The sequence below is a fragment of the Crocuta crocuta genome, unplaced genomic scaffold (assembly GCF_008692635.1).
Source record: "Crocuta crocuta isolate KB4526 unplaced genomic scaffold, BGI_CrCroc_1.0 scaffold333, whole genome shotgun sequence".
NCBI classification, from domain to species: Eukaryota; Metazoa; Chordata; class Mammalia; order Carnivora; family Hyaenidae; genus Crocuta; species Crocuta crocuta.
This window is the reverse complement of record NW_027532856.1, coordinates 391275-408308: the sequence shown is the minus strand read 5'-3', so window position 1 is coordinate 408308 and position 17034 is coordinate 391275. Positions and strand designations below refer to the sequence as shown.

At 41.9% G+C, this 17034-nt stretch overlaps 2 protein-coding genes across 15 annotated transcripts in view; one reads left to right on the top strand and one right to left on the bottom strand.

Annotated features, from left to right (window-relative positions):
- The window catches only part of DUSP14 (dual specificity phosphatase 14), a 30555-nt gene extending 21236 nt beyond the window's left edge, over positions 1-9319 (top strand). For 4 of the 5 annotated variants that reach the window (XM_077745580.1, XM_077745579.1, XM_077745583.1 and 1 more), the window contains 2 exons: positions 6353-6435; positions 8084-9319. In XM_077745580.1, coding sequence (XP_077601706.1) covers positions 8176-8772 — 597 coding nt within the window. In that variant the 5' untranslated portion in view covers positions 6353-6435; positions 8084-8175 and the 3' untranslated portion in view covers positions 8773-9319. Of the gene's footprint in view, positions 1-799; positions 823-6352; positions 6436-8083 lie in introns of those variants that run through there. The other variant, XM_077745581.1, reaches the window with a different exon arrangement.
- A 3633-nt stretch (positions 9320-12952) lies between these two features.
- SYNRG (synergin gamma) overlaps positions 12953-17034 on the bottom strand; it is an 82597-nt gene continuing 78515 nt past the window's right edge. For 8 of the 10 annotated variants that reach the window (XM_077745498.1, XM_077745501.1, XM_077745505.1 and 5 more), the window contains 3 exons: positions 15001-15111; positions 14613-14648; positions 12953-13604 (listed from right to left, as the gene is read on the bottom strand). In XM_077745498.1, the coding sequence (XP_077601624.1) occupies positions 13473-13604; positions 14613-14648; positions 15001-15111 (279 nt within the window). In that variant the 3' untranslated portion in view covers positions 12953-13472. The remainder of the gene's footprint in view (positions 13605-14612; positions 14649-15000; positions 15112-17034) is intronic. The other 2 variants (XM_077745500.1, XM_077745506.1) reach the window with 1 other exon arrangement.

Below are 17034 nucleotides of genomic sequence, written 5' to 3'. Positions count from 1 at the left end.
CAAATTCCAAAGCAGGCTCCAGACTCTGAGTTATCAGCACAGAACCTAATGTGTGGCGCAAACTCACAGACCATGAGATATGACCTGAGCTGAAGTCGGATGCTTAACCAACTGAGCCACCTAGGGGCCCCTGATTTGGATATTTCTATTAGTACAGAATGATCATCACAGTAAGTCTGGTTAATATCCATCACTATACATAGATACACATTTTTTGTGTGTGATGAGAATTTTAAAGATTTACTCTAAGCAACTTTCAAATATGCAGTACAGTATTATTAACTTGTAAATTACATCCCCGTGATTTATTTATAACTGGAAGTATGTATCTTTTAACCCCCTTCATCCATTTAGTGCCCCTCCCCCACTTCTGGCAATGATCAGTCTGTTTTCTGTATCTGTGAGCTCCAGTTTTCATTTTCTTTTTTGATTCCACATATAACTGATACAGTATTTGTCTTTTTCTGACTTATTTCACTTAGCAAAACTCCTCAAGATCTGTTTGTTATCTCTAAGATTTTCTTTTTGTGTGAATAATATTCCATTGTGTATATACATCACATTTTCTTTATCTCTTCAATCTGTTAATGGATCTTTAGGTTCTTTCTGTGTCTTGGCAATGAACATGGGGATGCATATGTTTTTTTCAAGTTAGTGTTTTCATTTTCTTAAGATAAATACCCAGAAGCGGACTGCTCGATCATATGGTAGTCCTATTTTTTTTTTTTTAAGGTAATCTCTAACCCCAACGTGAGACTTGAACTCATGACCCCAAGATCAAGAGTCAGATGCTTTACCAGCTGAGCCAGGCTGGTGCCCGTGGTAGGTAGTTCTATTTTTAATTTCTTGTTTTCCATGGTGGCTGCACCAGTTTCCATTCCCACCAATAGTGCACACAGGTTCCTTTTTCTTCACATTCTTGCCAACACCTGTTGTTTGTTGTCTTTTTGATCATAGTCATTCTAACTGTGAGATATGTAATGATATTTTCATTGTGGTGTATCACATTGATTTATAAATGTAAATCAGTGCAATCATGCATCACTGGAACAAATTCCACTCGATTGTGATATATGATTCCTTTAATGTATTGTTGAGTTTAGTTTGCTGATCATTAGGGATATTGGCATGTAATTTTCTTGTGGTGTCCTTCTCTGGTTTTAATATCAAGATAATCCTGACCTTGTAAAATGAATTTGGAAGTGTTCCCTCCTTTTGTATGTTGGAAGAGTTTGAGAAGGGTGGTATTAATTCTTTAAATGTTTGGTAGAATTCAACAGTGAAGCTCTCTGGTCCTGGACTTTTGTTTGTTGGAAAGCTTTTGATTTCTGATTCAATCTCCTTACTAGGTATTGGCCCATTCATATTTTCTACTTCATGATTCATTCTTGGCAGGTTGTATGTTTCTAGGAATTTGTCCATTTCTTTTAAGTTGTCCAGTTTGTTAGGTATAATTGTTTATAATGGTCTCTTATGATCTCTGGTATTTCTGTGGTATCAGTCATAACCTCTCTTCTTTGATTTCTGATTTTATTAATTTGAGTCCTTTCTTTTTCTTAGTAAGCTTAGCTGAAGTCTTGTCAGTTTTGTTTATCCTTTCAAAGAATGATCTTTCACTTTCATTGGTCTTTTCTATCGTCTTTTTCGTTTCTATTTCATTTATTTTCACTTTGACCTTTGTTATTTCCTTCCTTCTATTACCTTTGGGTGTCATGTTTTTTCTTTATATAGTTCCTTGAGGTGTAAAGTTAGATTTTTTTTTTTAGAGTTTTCTTGATTGTTGATGTAGGCATTTGTCACTATGAACTTCCTTCTCAGAACTTCTTTTGCTGCATCCCGTAAGTTTTGGTATGCTAGATTTCCATTTTCATTTGTCTCAAGGTAGTTTTTTATTTTTTATGACCCATTGGTTGTTCAGTAGCACGTTGTTTAATTAATTTGTTAATTTTATAGTTTTATTCCTGTAATTGATTTCTAGTTTCATACCATTGTGGTTGGAAAAGATGCTAGGTATCACTTCAGTCTTTTTTATTATTTTTATTTAAAAAAAATTTTTTTAATGTTTTATTTATTTCTGAGAGAGAGAGAGAGAGAGACAGAATCTGAAACAGGCTCCAGGCTCCGAGCCAGCTGTCAGCACAGAGCCCAACGCGGGGCTCGTACCCACGAACCATGAGATCATTACCTGAGCCGAAGTCGGACGCTCAACAGATTTAACCACCCAGGCGCCCCACTTCAGTCTTCTTTATTAAGACTTGTTTTGAGGCCTAATATATAATCCATCCTGGAGAATCTTCCATGTGCTCTTGAAAATATGTATTCTCTTACTTTTGGGTTAAGTCTATCTGGTCTAAGGTGTTAAGGCCGGTGTTTCCTTATTGATTTTCTGACTTGGATGATCTATCCATTATTGAAAGTGGGGTGTTAAAGTCCCCTACTATCATTATATTGCTGTCTATTTCTTCCTTTAGGTCTATTAATATTGTTTTATATCCTTAGGTGCTCCTGTGTTAGGTACATAAATTTTCTGATATTTTTAAAAAGTAATCTCTAAGCCCAACATGGGGCTTGAACTCACAACCCTGAGATCAAGAGGCGCATACTCCACTGCGTCAGCTAGGCACCCCTGTATCATCATGTCATGCCTTTCTTGTCTCTTATTACAGGCTTTGTTTTAAAGTCTTTTTTGTCTGATGTAAATACAGTTACCCCAGCTTTCTTTCAGTTTCTATTTATACGTAATGTCTTTTTCTGTCCCTTCACTTTCAGTATGCTTGTGTCCTTACGTCTGAAATCAGTCTTTTGTAGGCAACATATAGGTGAATCTTGTTTCATTCAGCCGTTTTATCTTTTGATTGAAGAATTTAGTCCATTTATATTTAATTATTGATAGGTACATACTTATTGCCATTATTTTTCATTGTCTCCTGGCTGTTTTGTAATTCCTGTTACTTTCGTCTCTTTGTAATTTGATGATTTTGTGGTATGCTTAGATTCCTTTGTCTTTTGTGTACCTACTATAGGCTTTTGATTTGTGGCTGTGTGGCTTATGTATAACATCTTACAAGAGTCTGTCTTATTAAGCTGATAACAACTTAAGTTTGAATACGTGCTAAAGCTCTGTAGTTTTACTCCCTCCCATATTATGTATATATAAATAATTTTTCTATTTTATATTTTTGATGTCACATTTTATATCTTTTATCTTGTATATTGCTCGACTAATTATTGTATTTATAATTTTGTTACTTTTTTAATCTTCATAGTAGTTTTATAAGTGATTAATCTGCCACCTTTACAGTGTTATTCTAAATTTTACTATATTTGCCTTCACCAGTGAGATTTATACTTTCATGTGTTTTCCCGTTACTTTCTTTTTGGCTTAAAGAAGTCCTTTAATATTTCTTGTAAGGCCAGTTGAGTGGTGATGAACTCCTTCCTGTAGCTCTTGCTTCTCTGGAAAACTCTCTCCTTTACTTCTGAACTACAGTTTTGCTGGGTATCCTTGAGACTTTTCCTTATTGCCCTGAATGTGTTGTGCCACACCCTTCTGGCCTGCAAAGTTTCTTCTAAAAAATCTGATGGTCTTATGTGGCGGGCGGGGAGTCCCTTTTATGTAACAAGTTGCTTTTCTTTTACTGCTTTGAAGATTCTCTCCTTGTCTTTTGGCATTCAACAGCTTAATTATAATGTGTCTTAGTGTGAGTCCCTTTAGGTTCATCTTATTTGGAATTCTCTGAGCTTCCTCAAACTGGATGTCTGTTTCCTTCTCCAGCCAGATTAGGGAAGCTTTCAGCCATCATTTCTCCAAATACATTCTGTGCTCCTTTCTCTTCTCTTTCTGGGACCTCTGTCATGTGAATGTTCGTCCACCTGATGTTGTTCCATAAGTACCTTAAGCTGTCTTCACTTTTTTCATTCTTTTGCTGTTCTGATTGTGTCATACAGGTCTCCTGTTGAAACCCTTTAGTATATTTCTAGTATATTTCTCAGTTGACTTAGTGTGTTCTTCAGCTCTATGATTTCTATTTGGTACTTTTATATATTCTGTCTGTTGAAGCTCTGTGTTCACTCTTCTCCCAAGTTTAGTGAGCATCTTTATGACCATTATTTTGAAGTCTTTATCAGGTAAATCACTTCTCTCCATTAAGGATTTTTCCTGAGATTTTATCTTGTTCTTTCATTTGGAACATATTCTTCTGTTTCCTCGTTTTTCCTCACCTCTGTGTTGGTTTCTATGCATTAGATAAGATAGCCACCTCTTCCAGTCTTCAAGGAGTGCCTGGTGCAGGAGATAAACCTCACTGTTCAATACTGCCTTAGTTTTGGTTTTCTCTCAAACCTTTGCGATTGTCCAAGTAGCCTATTTATTTTAGTGGCTCCTAGTAGTTGGCCATGTGACAAGACCTATCATGTTCTAAGGGGAGGATCTCAGTCAGCAGCTTTAAACATATGCACAGATACATCATAATCCTGTGGAACTGCGAAAGTGTCAGTCCCACTGGCCAGCCAAGCCAGATGATCTAGAGGTGCCTCCCTGGGCAGCAGTCACAAAAATCGGGGCACCAGGCAGGTATACAAGTTCCTTTCCAGGAGATACTGGAGACTTGCGAGCGGGGCAGAGGGAAAGCACGGAGACGGCATCCCCTGGCCACCGCCCCAAGGCTCAAGCTCCAGAACAAGCAATAGCCTTTTTTACAGAAAGGCAGAGAGTATGTTTCAGTTGGCTGTTTGTGCAGCGCCCTGGGGGCGGTAGCCAGCTGAGAAGGTCTCTTCAATTCCAGTAATCCCATGGAATGCAGGGGCCTGTACAGGCCACCAGAGCTGTCAGGCAGTGGGTGTCCCCTGGTGGTAGCCAGCTAAAACCAGGTCACCAGACACATGTAGAAAGCTCCTTGCTGGGAAATACCGTCATTTGGGAGAGGATGACAGCGGATGCTTATATCCATGTGTGTTTAATTAGAAGCCTGCCCCTTGAGCTGCATGTTATAACTTTTTAAAGCTTTTAAAAAATGTTAAATATGAACATGTCATAGGATCCAGCCATTCCAGTCCTAGGTATTTAACCAAGAGAAGGGAAGGCATATGTCCACAGATACTAATTTATGAATGTTTTCCACCATGTTCTACCTCAACTTTACTTGTAATAGCCTCTAACTACAAACAATTTAATTTCTATCAGTAAGTGAATAAACCATCTATACCATGGAATACTACTCAGGAGTAAAAAGGAATGAACTGTTGATACATGCAGAAACAGAGGAATGTCAAATTAACTATGCTGAGTGAAAGCCCGGCCAAACAAACAAAACCCCTATATTATCATTCTATTTTATAAAAATCTAGGAAATGTAAAAATAATGACTGAAAACATCAGTTGTTGCTTGGGAATGGGGCTAGAAGGTGAGGGAGGAATGAGGAGGAAATTTGGAGGGGGTCATGGATTGAATTTTGTTGAGGCCATGGTGTGTCGAATGTATGCACAGAATTCAAAACTCATCTGGCGCTTGAGTGGCTTGGTCGGTTAAGCGTCTGACTCTTGATTTCAGCTCAGGTCATGATCTCATGGTCAGTGGATCAGGACCTGTGCTGAGTGTGGCTCTCCCTTGGGATTCTCTCCCTCCCCTGCACACGTTCTCTCTTCCTCTCTCTAAAAATAAAAAATTAAAAAAATTAAAAACTCATATCAAGTTGTACACTTGGTCAAGGTGTGTATCAACTTGTATGTCAGTCATGCCTCAACAGAGCTATAAAAAATATTAAATGTGATGGGAAAGGCAGAGGGACAGGTAGGGGAGGAACCCATTTTTAACGATGCTCATTGGTGCTCATCATACTGTTAGATAAATGAAAAAAATAAGAGGTCCAAAGTGGCAGAGAAAATGAGATTCCCGATGCTGTCTGCAGCACCAGCACCTCCTGCAGGTGGCATTTATGAAGCTGGCTCCCTGATCCTGCCTTAGCTGCTGGACCTCCTGAGGTGCCCAGCACACTGCACGCAGTCTCCCACACCACTGGGTTGACTGAGAGCACATGGAAGGGACTCTAGCTTGTTCTGCATCTCTTCTGGACCCAGTGAGCAGTGCCTTACATTTCCTTTCAAAAACTAGTCATGGACAAAACTGCACTTAAACGTTTGTCACGCCGTGGGTTACATATCATTAACAAAAAGCTGAGACTTAAGTTTATATTTCTTAACTGGCACATCCTTTAAATGCACATCTAGATATATTTAGCTTGCTTTCCACTCCTTAGATTTATTCCAGTCAAACCCAGTTTAGTAGTAAAAACCAGGAGGAATTCTTTTGAACTTCCTGATTGGCCACATTGTTGCCTCTCTGTCTTTCTGCAGATCTGATTTATATCCACTGTGATCAACACTCAGGACTTTCCAGATCCTGACCCAGGACTGCAGTGTAACCAGATTCCTCACAAGTGAGTGGCTCCGTGAGCACCACCTCTGTCCATGGAACTGAAAATGTTCTTATCCAACTGAAATCTCTTCGGGTGCTCCTATCCTACCCTGGGTGGAGATGAACACACTTCCCAATGGGCCCAGACTATAAAACGCTGTGAGGAAGCATTGTGTCTAAAATCTCAGGAAACCAGTATTTCCATTTCTTTGTTACTGGTGTACTATATGGGCATTATATAAAAGTCTTTTTTTATTTTTAAATTTTTAATGTTTTATTTCTTTCTGAGAGAGAGACACACACAGCATGAGCAGGGGAGGGTCAGAGAGAGAGGGAGACACAGAATCCAAAGCAGGTTCCAGGCTCTGAGCTGGCTGTCAGCACAAAGCCCAATGCAGGACTCGAACCCACCAACTGTGAGATCATGACCTGAGCTGAAGTCAGATGCTCAACCGAATGAGCCACCCAGGCGCCCTATAAAAGTCTTTTATATCAAATATTGTACTAATGAGAATGTAGATCTTCAAATATTAAACTAAATGTTAATTTCAACATGCATATGAAGCCAGTGGGATTCCTCTTGCAGCTGAGATTTGGCTGAGGAAGGTGACGTTCTCATTTAACCACAGCCAGGGTCAGGCCAGCTAAAATGGCTCATGAACTTAGACTAATGTATTTTTTTAAATTATTTAACTTATTTAAGTAATCTCTACACCCAGCATGGGTCTTGAATTCACAACCCTGAGATCAAGAGTTGCGTACTCTGCTGACTGACAGTATGCAAGCCGGGGAAGTGCAGAGAGAGGGGGACAGAGGATCCATAGGGGGCTCTGCTTTGAAAGCAGTGACCCCAATATGGGCTCGAACTCATGAACTTTGAGATCATAACCTGAGCTGATGTCAGGCACTTAACCGACTGAACCACCCAGGTAGCCCAAGACTAATGTATTTTTGAGATCATGGCCTTCAAAGTGCCTTGGATTATTCCCATGGAGATGCCATAGCACACGTTACTATTTAGCTTTTTTTTTTTTTTTTTAAAGAAGGGCTAAGGTGACCACATGTCCTGGCTTTTCTATAACTCATCCTGAATTCAGTATCTTTTTAGTTCATAAAGGCAGTTCCTTTAATATATCACTTAATGTGATATCATTTTTATACCTTTTGTAAGATCTCTGTGTCTAGAACTAGGTTTAGGAAGATACAGGAACCATAGCTGCAGAAGTAGGCAAGAAGCGTATGAAAGAACATGACTGCAAGAGTGATCAGAATTTCTCATTTCTTCCTAATTACCAGGGAACACCACTCCCTTTAGTATGAGCAAGGCCATGCAAGATTGCTGTTCAGGAACCAGTTGGGCATGTTTCTGAGTTAAGACTATTTCTAAAATAAGATGACTATTTCCATTTAGTGCCTTTTTTTTTTTTTTTTTTTTTTTTTTTTTAGTAGAATCACCAGAGAGTTGAATTTTAACATTGATTTTATATGTTGATGTCTTAGGCTACTTGTCCTGTTAATAGAAAATGATTTGTCTACATCCTTGAAAGAATGTAGTCTATTATAGAAAATGACCATTTCTAATCCTTTCACTTTCCCATTCCATAAAACTATAGAAGGTCCTGATGAATCGATAGCATTTAAGGTACTGACAGCTAACCTGTGTTTTGCAGGAAGGACACTGTGATTTTGGATTCCTTGGTGGAGGAACACAAAGCTCTCTGGTCTTGCTGCCAACAATGCAAGTGTGATTGCTGGCATCTTCATGGGCTCCAGAGGTCACAGCACGCTCCCACGGACTCTCATGGCCCCTCGGATGATTTCTGAGGGAGACATAGGAGGCATCGCTCAAATTACCTCCTCTCTCTTCCTGGGCAGAGGCAGTGTGGCCTCCAACCGGCACCTCCTCCAGGCTCGTGGCATCACCTGCATCGTTAATGCTACCATTGAGATCCCCAATTTCAACTGGCCCCAATTTGAATATGTTAAAGTGCCTCTGGCTGACATGCCCCATGCTCCCATTGGACTGTACTTTGACACTGTGGCTGACAAGATCCACAGTGTGAGCAGGAAGCATGGGGCCACGTTGGTGCACTGTGCCGCAGGGGTGAGCCGCTCGGCCACTCTCTGCATTGCTTACCTGATGAAATTCCACAGTGTGTGCCTGCTGGAGGCGTACAACTGGGTGAAAGCCCGTAGGCCCGTCATCAGGCCCAACGTAGGTTTCTGGAGGCAGCTGATAGACTACGAGCGCCAGCTCTTTGGGAAGTCGACAGTTAAAATGGTACAGACACCTTATGGCATAGTTCCAGACGTTTATGAGAAAGAGTCCCGACACCTGATGCCTTACTGGGGGATATAATGCCACCAAAGCCTGCATCAGCAGCCCCTTGAGCAGTACCAGCATCTGCTACACACCGTCTGTTCCCCTCTTCACCTTTCTTTTCAAATGGTTGACTCTTGGTTCTCCCTGAAGTGTTTTTTACACTGGGTGTTCAAGTTTATTTTAAAAGATGGGGGGGGGGAGGAACATTAAGGGGAATGCATACATTGCTAGTAACATTTTTAAAACTAACATTTTGGAATAGTGTTTATGAAAATCTTTAACTGGCTTTTAATCATCATTTTTAACAATTTGAACAGTTTAATAAACTGTTTGGTTCTGCTATATTCTGAATCCCATGCCTTTAGGCATCATGGCAGGTGCCGAAGGAGCTCAGTGCAAAAATCACTTTGGGTCCTCATTAACCCTTTAGAGACAAGCTTTGCCCAAGGCTGCTGACCACACAGATGCTTAGGGAAGATTGATACCAGCTTCAGTCTCTACTGGATTAGCCCTACTCTTTCCTTTCCTATTATTTAGTGACTCTGTAAGTTAAAAAAATAAATAAATAAACCTTTGTTATCTAGTTGTTAAGTAATTATGAAATCTGCTGCAGACACCCTCTTGGAATCATTGTGCCCCAGGACTATATTAGCACTATTTTTAATAAATATATCTGCATAACATACTAGAATTTTTACTAAGAACCCCAGGGTATGTGTATATGTGTGTTGATGCTGGAAGAAAGATGCTCTCCAGTAACTGCGTTAAAATCCGGCTCCTGTGACAACTGTGCAACTTAAAATAGACCTCTCAGTTGAACTATGTCAACGTTTCACATCCTCGCAGATGGGCAGACATTGATACCAGTCACAGTGCTAAAGCCATGGAAAACAGCACAGAGTGTCCACTCTGATAAACGGTATGGTTTTCGGTTGTCTCTTGGCAACTGGAGTGCACCAAAGCAGTGAGTCCTCCATCAAAGAAATTTTTTTAACAAAAGCTGTGCCTTTGCTTGACACAAAATGTCCTAAACCAAACCTCCATAGAAGTGACCAGCAAATAACAATGGCTTCCTGTGTTGAAACTTGGAACCACATCACCCAGTTCACTGTTCCTAGTAAATATGACAACATAACTCATCAGGGACTTGGTAGAAGTTTAATTAGTTCTTCCTTATTCCACACTCCTCACAAACTATTAGGAACCATCAGATTACCCTTGCTCGGTCACAGTGTTGCTTTATTTTACTTCATTTGCCAGGTAGGTTATAGCTTGCTTTTATCCATGGAATAATTTTTAGATTTTTGGCCTGTCTTGACAAGCCATACATACAATGCCAGTGTTACATATTTATATAAATTATATTTTCTAGATTTTACCTGGTCCATGACCATGGTTTCCATCCAAATTCTACCTTGTTTCATCCTAGTTACTCACTTTCTTTTTTTTTTTTAACTTTATTTATTTCTGAGAGAGAGAGAGTGTGAGCAGGGGAGGGTGAGAGAGAGAGGGCGGCACAGAATATGAAACAGGCTCCAGGCTCTGAGCTGGCTGTCAGCACAGAGCCCGACGTGGGGCTCGAACCCACGAACCGTGAGATCATGACCTGAGCCGAAGTCGGACGCTTAACCGACTGAGCCACCCAGGTGCCCCCCTAGTTACTCACTTTCATAAGCATGCACTACTGTCTAAATAGGAATATTAAAATAAGTTTTTATGGGAAATCGGAGGAACCCATAAATGCTACATCAGCACATGACTGAAAAGCAATCATAACAATAAAAGAATCTGGCTGTGGAGGCTATGGCTTCTCTGGTATGAAGGCAAACTGTAAGTTGTACAGTCTGTGGATGAGAGTCCAAAAATAACCACTGTACTACAGTAAGAGAACACTGGGTGACAGATGTTCTTGGTAGGAAAATTGCCTGCAGAAATCCTGGCCAACAACAGTACTGGGATGTAACTAAGCATTCTCAGTACTTAAGAAGCCTAACACCTTTCTAATCTAAATGTCAGACTTTATTAGCTGGTCACAAAGGAAGGCGTGTGACCTAGAAGGTGTTAGGGGAATTTCTGTAGTGATCACTGGTGCAGGGCAAGCTTCTATAATATAGAGGCCCTATAATCTTTCCAAAGCTTAAGGTCACACAAGTCATCCAATAAAAGGCAAGTAGATGGCATCTTTAGACAGCAACAAATATGTACATGCATATACAATATTCAAATAACTTAGAATATGCAACCCATTTAGAGTGTTAACTAGTAGCCACAGGACAAATACAGCATGGATAATAACACCCTGTGCCTCTTCTACCTCAAGCGTGTCCAGACAAAAATTAAATTACACACTAAGCCAAAAAGCCTCTAGAAGCAAAATACAATACCAAAAGAAAAGCGCTTACGCACTGCCACTCAGGCAGCGGGGCAGGAGCTGCCTGCACTTCACGCAGTACAGAAATAAGTAACCTTGGTTACTGTTTCCAAGGACACTGGACTCTGGCTCGTAACAGCCGAGGTGAAGATGAATGCAGTGTTGAGTCATCTGAATAAACATGCACACAAAGAAAATGCAAGGATATGATTCCACACTCTGGAAATCCTTACTTGTGGTATCTGAGTGAACATTTCCACTACTAAACAGATGCCAAAAGTCATGAATATCTTTCACAGCAAAGGTTTTTTGTTGGTGTCTGCTGTATTTTCCTCTTGCGCCTCCCATGGAGTGACCAAACCTGTCGTACCTGATGATTATCCTTGCACTCTGCAACCTCTCTAGGAATGGAACCATTCTAGTTAGCAGGTGAGCACACTTTTTAAAATGTCATTGACATAAGCCATTGCGACAGAATAATAGTCTATATGGCATTTCCAGAAACTGTCTCAGCGCTATAAATTCTGTCAAACTGGGAGGCATTCTTATTGCAGGCCAAGGCAGATTCAGTCATCCTGCTCTACTATGGAATGTATGAGACGGGTCAGAGGCCTGCTTTAATCCTGGTGCCATGGTGAAACTAGGCCGCTGCTCAGGCTGAAGTAGAGACAGAGACCTCAGGGAAGCCTGAGGACCCAGCTCGCTGCCGCAGGTACTAAGTCAAGTAGCCCTGTGGAGGACAAAGGCCCTGAGGGTAATGATTCAGACAGGCTATGTCAGTCATCCCACTGGAGAGGAATCTGGAGAAAATGAGAAGCACATTTATCTCGTCAACGCTTCCCTGTGCATTCTGGGGCACAGCAAGGTAAAACAGAAGCCTCATCAACAGCTGCTTAAGGAAAACATTCTGTACCTTTCTTGGAGAAGATGGCGGTTAAAGGCAGAAGATAGAACAGAATCCCCTCAAGTTTTGTCCCAAGAAGGGAAAACAACCTACTTAATTATTTAAAGCAGCAATTTTATAGACAAGACGATCTTGTTCAGTTTACAAATAAAAACTGACTTGAGGTCAGAGAGCCTAAGTCACACAAGGTGAAACACAGGAGTCAAAATCTCTTCGTAAAGCCCAGAATTTATAAGCCAGAGAAGTGTGGGTCCGAGGTTGGCCTGTTCTTCCCAGGGCTTCACAGCTTCACATTCCTTAACCACTTCGCTTTTTTCTTCCCTTTCTGATTTTATGCAGTCTAAATGGCACATTCCCTACACCAGACAGCAGGCATGAGCCTTTTCCTAACAGAATTCCTTGCTGTTTTGGAGTAATTTTCTTCCACTGTTTCTAAGTCATGTACCTCTACCATAAATATACATCTATTTGCCTCTATAGGGCAGGAGCTCCACCTTCTAACCCTGAATTAATTTTCAGGTCTCTCACATACTACTGCAAAGTCAGGCAGTATTGGTCCCTATGCAGTCATTTCTGGAAATCTGGACAAAGGCCACTGCCAAGAGGTTTCATTCAGCTGCCTTTCCAAATCTTGTCTGCAAAAAATACTACATTCACAGTCTTTGAGGCAAAACAAAGTTTTCAGTGAAGGCTCCTAAAGGGGAAGGGTATTTATTCATTCCGATACACAAAGATTTGGGCCTCTGTCAAAATCAACACTCAATCCATTGCAAAGTGTCCAGGTGTGCTTTGAGAACATGTCTTCTTGATGCTGATAGTTTGAGAAATGAACAAATGGATAACTGGTTCAGCTGTGACCGCAAAGTCCGTTCAACCTGCCCTCACCCACTTCTATCATCCAATGGAGCTAAGCAGAAGTCTTTCGAGAAAAAAATCGTCAGTTTAATCACAATGTCTCCTTTTTATTCATTTCAGATAGCAAACTACATGTGGATAAATGCATTCTACTTCACAGGACAGCAGGGTTCTAGACAGAAGCAAGTACTGGCTCAAAACGTTCTTGCCAATTCCAGTCCTATTACAATTTATTTTTCTTCAAACGTCAATTCTTCACAGTTTTAATACTGCAGCAGCAAATGATTCCTTAAAGAAAACTGTGGTCCCATATTTTAAAACATCTTAGCAGAACTTAGAAGTTAGCAAACTTCTGGTGCCATGTGCAGTTTGGGCAGGGCAATTTTACCTCAAATCCCTAAGGCTGGCAGTGGGATCTAGGGGATAAATGTCTGCGGGAATGACTAGGAGCCCGGCAGCTTCTCTCTCCCCCTTACCGCCCGGGGAACTCCTCATACAGGTTCATGGAGGTGAACGGCGCAGTCCTGCATTCTGCTCATTGGTCCCTGTCGCCTCCTGGGGTATGATGGACAAACAAACCCAGTAGGTACTTCAAAGAGGTACTTTTCAGAGCAAATCAGGCAGGATGAGGCCGGGAGGTTTTGGTTCAACACAGTTGATCCAGAAGTTGGCACAGCTGGCATGATACTGATGACCTCCATATGCCAGCTTGAAGCTGTCTGTTTCCGAGTTGAATGCCTGCCAAAAATAAACAGATATGTGGGGCGAGTCAGGCTTCTTCTGCACCTGAGAGTTCATTGGCACCCAGCATGCACCCCTCACCAGGTACAGAGGCTGAGGCCACATGGCGCACACACAAAAGCTGAGCAGGTGGCTACAGCAATTCAAGTGAGAAGGGGTTTTGCTGCTAATTAAAGGCATAAAAAAAAAATCTTTACCATTAAACCCAGTTTCAGCAAAAGAAGGCCAAATGAACATTCATAGAAAGGGCAAACCGAGGCTACAGGGTGTTGTGTGGGGGTGTTCGTGTTACAGGGAACGAAACTAGCCAAGGGCTGTGGAGAATTTTTATCCCTCATTGTGCCGAAGGAAGCCCAGCCCAAAGCCTGGCACTGAATGATACATGCAGTGCCTTCGTTTCTGTGACTGATTACAGTCCTCTCGTGGAAAAAACAGAAGATTAAAAGCTCTCAGGGTCTAATGCCACTGGGACCTGATAACGGAATCAACAAAATTAAAAAGTCTAAATAGGTATAGGGTTTGTAAAAATCAAGATATTAAACAGGTAAGAATTACTTCCAGATGACTAATGCTTACAGGTAAGTCACAGCCAGTCAGTCCTCACCTCAGCTCCCTGGAGGGTGTCCTAAAGCACTACAAAAGTAAACAACACAGAACTCTAAACCCCAATTTGTTTTTGTCTGATCACTGCTAAATCATGATGCTCTCTGATCTCGTTTTGTGTCACAACTTCCAGTCTTCCAGAAGTTGTGCATTTCTCTGTTCATCACAGAGAAAATGACTGTGATACCAGAAGTCAATTACGAGCTACAAGCATGCAAACGAGACAAGTGGACCCACACAGACACTCTAGTTGGTCAAAACAGACACTATGGGAACAGACATGACTCAATAAAGGAAGGATTCATGATCAGAAGAGTCAGGATGGCAGTGGAATCATCTGATTTGCTTTCCACACTCAAAATTAAGATGGAGACGCTAAGATAATGTGTAACTCGTTCATACTTTTTTAGGATGTTCTTCTGCAGGCTTCTCTTCTTTCTGAAATAACGTTGAAACCATAAGGTCAACAAAATTCCCAGAACAGGGCCTCCTGCCCCCAAACAAAGCCTTACAGGCTTCACCTCTCTCTACCACCCCACTGTGCACAGGGCGCAGGCATGGTGCATACAGCATTCTGTTAGAGAGGGAGGAACGGCTTCCATTCACTCAGTGGTTTCCCCTACCGCACTTTTGTAAGAGTACATGTACTTCCGTAGTCAGATTTCAGGGCTTTCTAAAAATCCCCACCTGTGGTCATAGACCTTGCAATGAAGTGGGCTAGATGGGGTCGCCACCAGGGGTCATGTCAGGGAAGTGCTTTGCCATCTGCAGGGGAAGGTATGTCACTCACCCGGCTTCTGGAGTCCACGTTTAAAAGGCACACCCCACAGGCAAGTTCCTGAGCATTTTTAATCCCAGGCCGTAGCATACAAGAGGAAAAATCCAGTGAATTCTCATCAGGCTAGAAGGACAAGACAAACAGGTAAGGACCCAGCAATTCCAAGTGCTGCTGGCCTTATTCCCTGATCACTCATCCCCAATAGGTCTAGCAGCAAATGAAGTAACCTCTAATACCATCGATATAATTGTTCAATATCTCAAATACTTATTGAGAGTTGCTGTGTTCTAGGTGCTCAGGACGCTAGCGTGAGCAAAACCCAGTACCTGCCCTCTGAGAACTCACAGCCTAAGGTGGGGGCAAGTGGGTAGCAGGTGGCACAGGGCCACAAGGACCACACCAGGGCACATGGGCTGGGCGGCATTTACTCCAACCGGAGAGGAAAGGAACTGGATGGCAGAGAAAGCTTCCTAGCACTTACAAACATCCTGAGTCTTGACAGGTAGATGCTAGGTAAGGGAATGGGGAAGGGCGAGGTAAGGGAAGGAACGGTATTCTGTGTAGAACAAGCAACACAGGCAAGGTGGCCTCTAAGCAGAAGATGGGGTGTGGGAAGAAATCAAAGGGGTGGGAGCCCAGCTTATGAAAGGAGGGAGGAGACAGAACTCCAGCACCAAGGTCTTGGAAGGAATAGAAAAGACTGTATCTTGGGAAGCCATTAAAGGTTCTAACTAGACCATGACAGAGATCAGGTTTGTGTTTCAGACAGATCCCTCTGGTTGATGCGTGGGCAATGAACTGTGGATGGTGATCCTCAAGGCCTGAGCCTCAGTTACAGCGCCGTTGTAAGGGGTCCGGGAGACAGTGAGGAAAGTTAGAACTAGGGAAGCAATAGCAGGGGACGGCCACCTGAGAAAGCCCAGGTGATATGTGAGATATGCAAGGAGGGGAGAGGCTTAGGCAGCTGGGAGGGCTGAGCATAGTAGGCAAGCGAAAGGAGACCCACATTTGGGGCTGAGGCCTGGGAGGAGTTCGGTTTGGTCTAAGCGGAGTTGGAGCTGCGTGTGGGACAGCCAAGTTCTGACATTAGAGAAGTAGGAAGACAGATATATAGGCCTAGTGCTCAAGGATGAAAGAATGAGGTACTATCAGCTAGAGAGAGTAAATACACATACAGCTATTATCAGTGAAGCCCTTACATGCTAGGCACCACACTAAGCTCCTTATGTGCATTATCTAATTTCTTCCTTACAACAAATCTATGAAATATGGAGTAACAGGGCAGGTCCCAACTTTGGAAAGCTGTTAATTTTTAAACATTTTTTAAAAGTTTTACTTGTTGAGGGGCGTCTGGGTGGCTCAGTCGGTTGAGCGTCCAACTTCGGCTCGGGCCATGATCTCATGGTTCATGGGTTCGAGCCCCGTGTCGGGCTCTGTGCTGACAGCTAGCTCAGAGCCTGGAGCCTGCTTTGGATTCTGCGTTTCCCTCTCTCTCTCTGACCTTCCCCTGCTCAAGCTGTCTCTCTTTCTCTCTCAGAAATAAATAAAAAACATTAAAAAAAAAAAAAAGTTTTACTTATTTAAGTAATCTCTACGCCAGCTGCAGGGCTCAAACTCCCAGCCCTGAGATCAACAGTCACAAGCTCTACCAATGGAGCCAGCCAGGAGCCTGTGGAAAACTGCTCATTTCTTAAAAGTTAAAATACATATCTACTATATGAACTTATATGCACTTCCACTCCTTGGTATTTATCCAAGAGAAACAAAAACATGTTAACAAAAGCCTTGCACAAAAAGTATTCATAGTAGTTCTATTCACATTAGCCAAACTGGAAATAGCACGTATCTATAAATAAGAAAGTAGATTAAAAACTCATGGTGTATTAGTACAATGGAATATTACTCACTGAAAGGTACCAAGTTCTTACGTGCAAAAATGTAGATGAATTCCCTCCTTCCCCGCCCACCCTTTTTGAATGTTTTATTTATTTCTAGGAGAGAGAGAGAGAGAGAGCGTGAGCAGGGGAGGGTCAGAGAGAGAGTGAG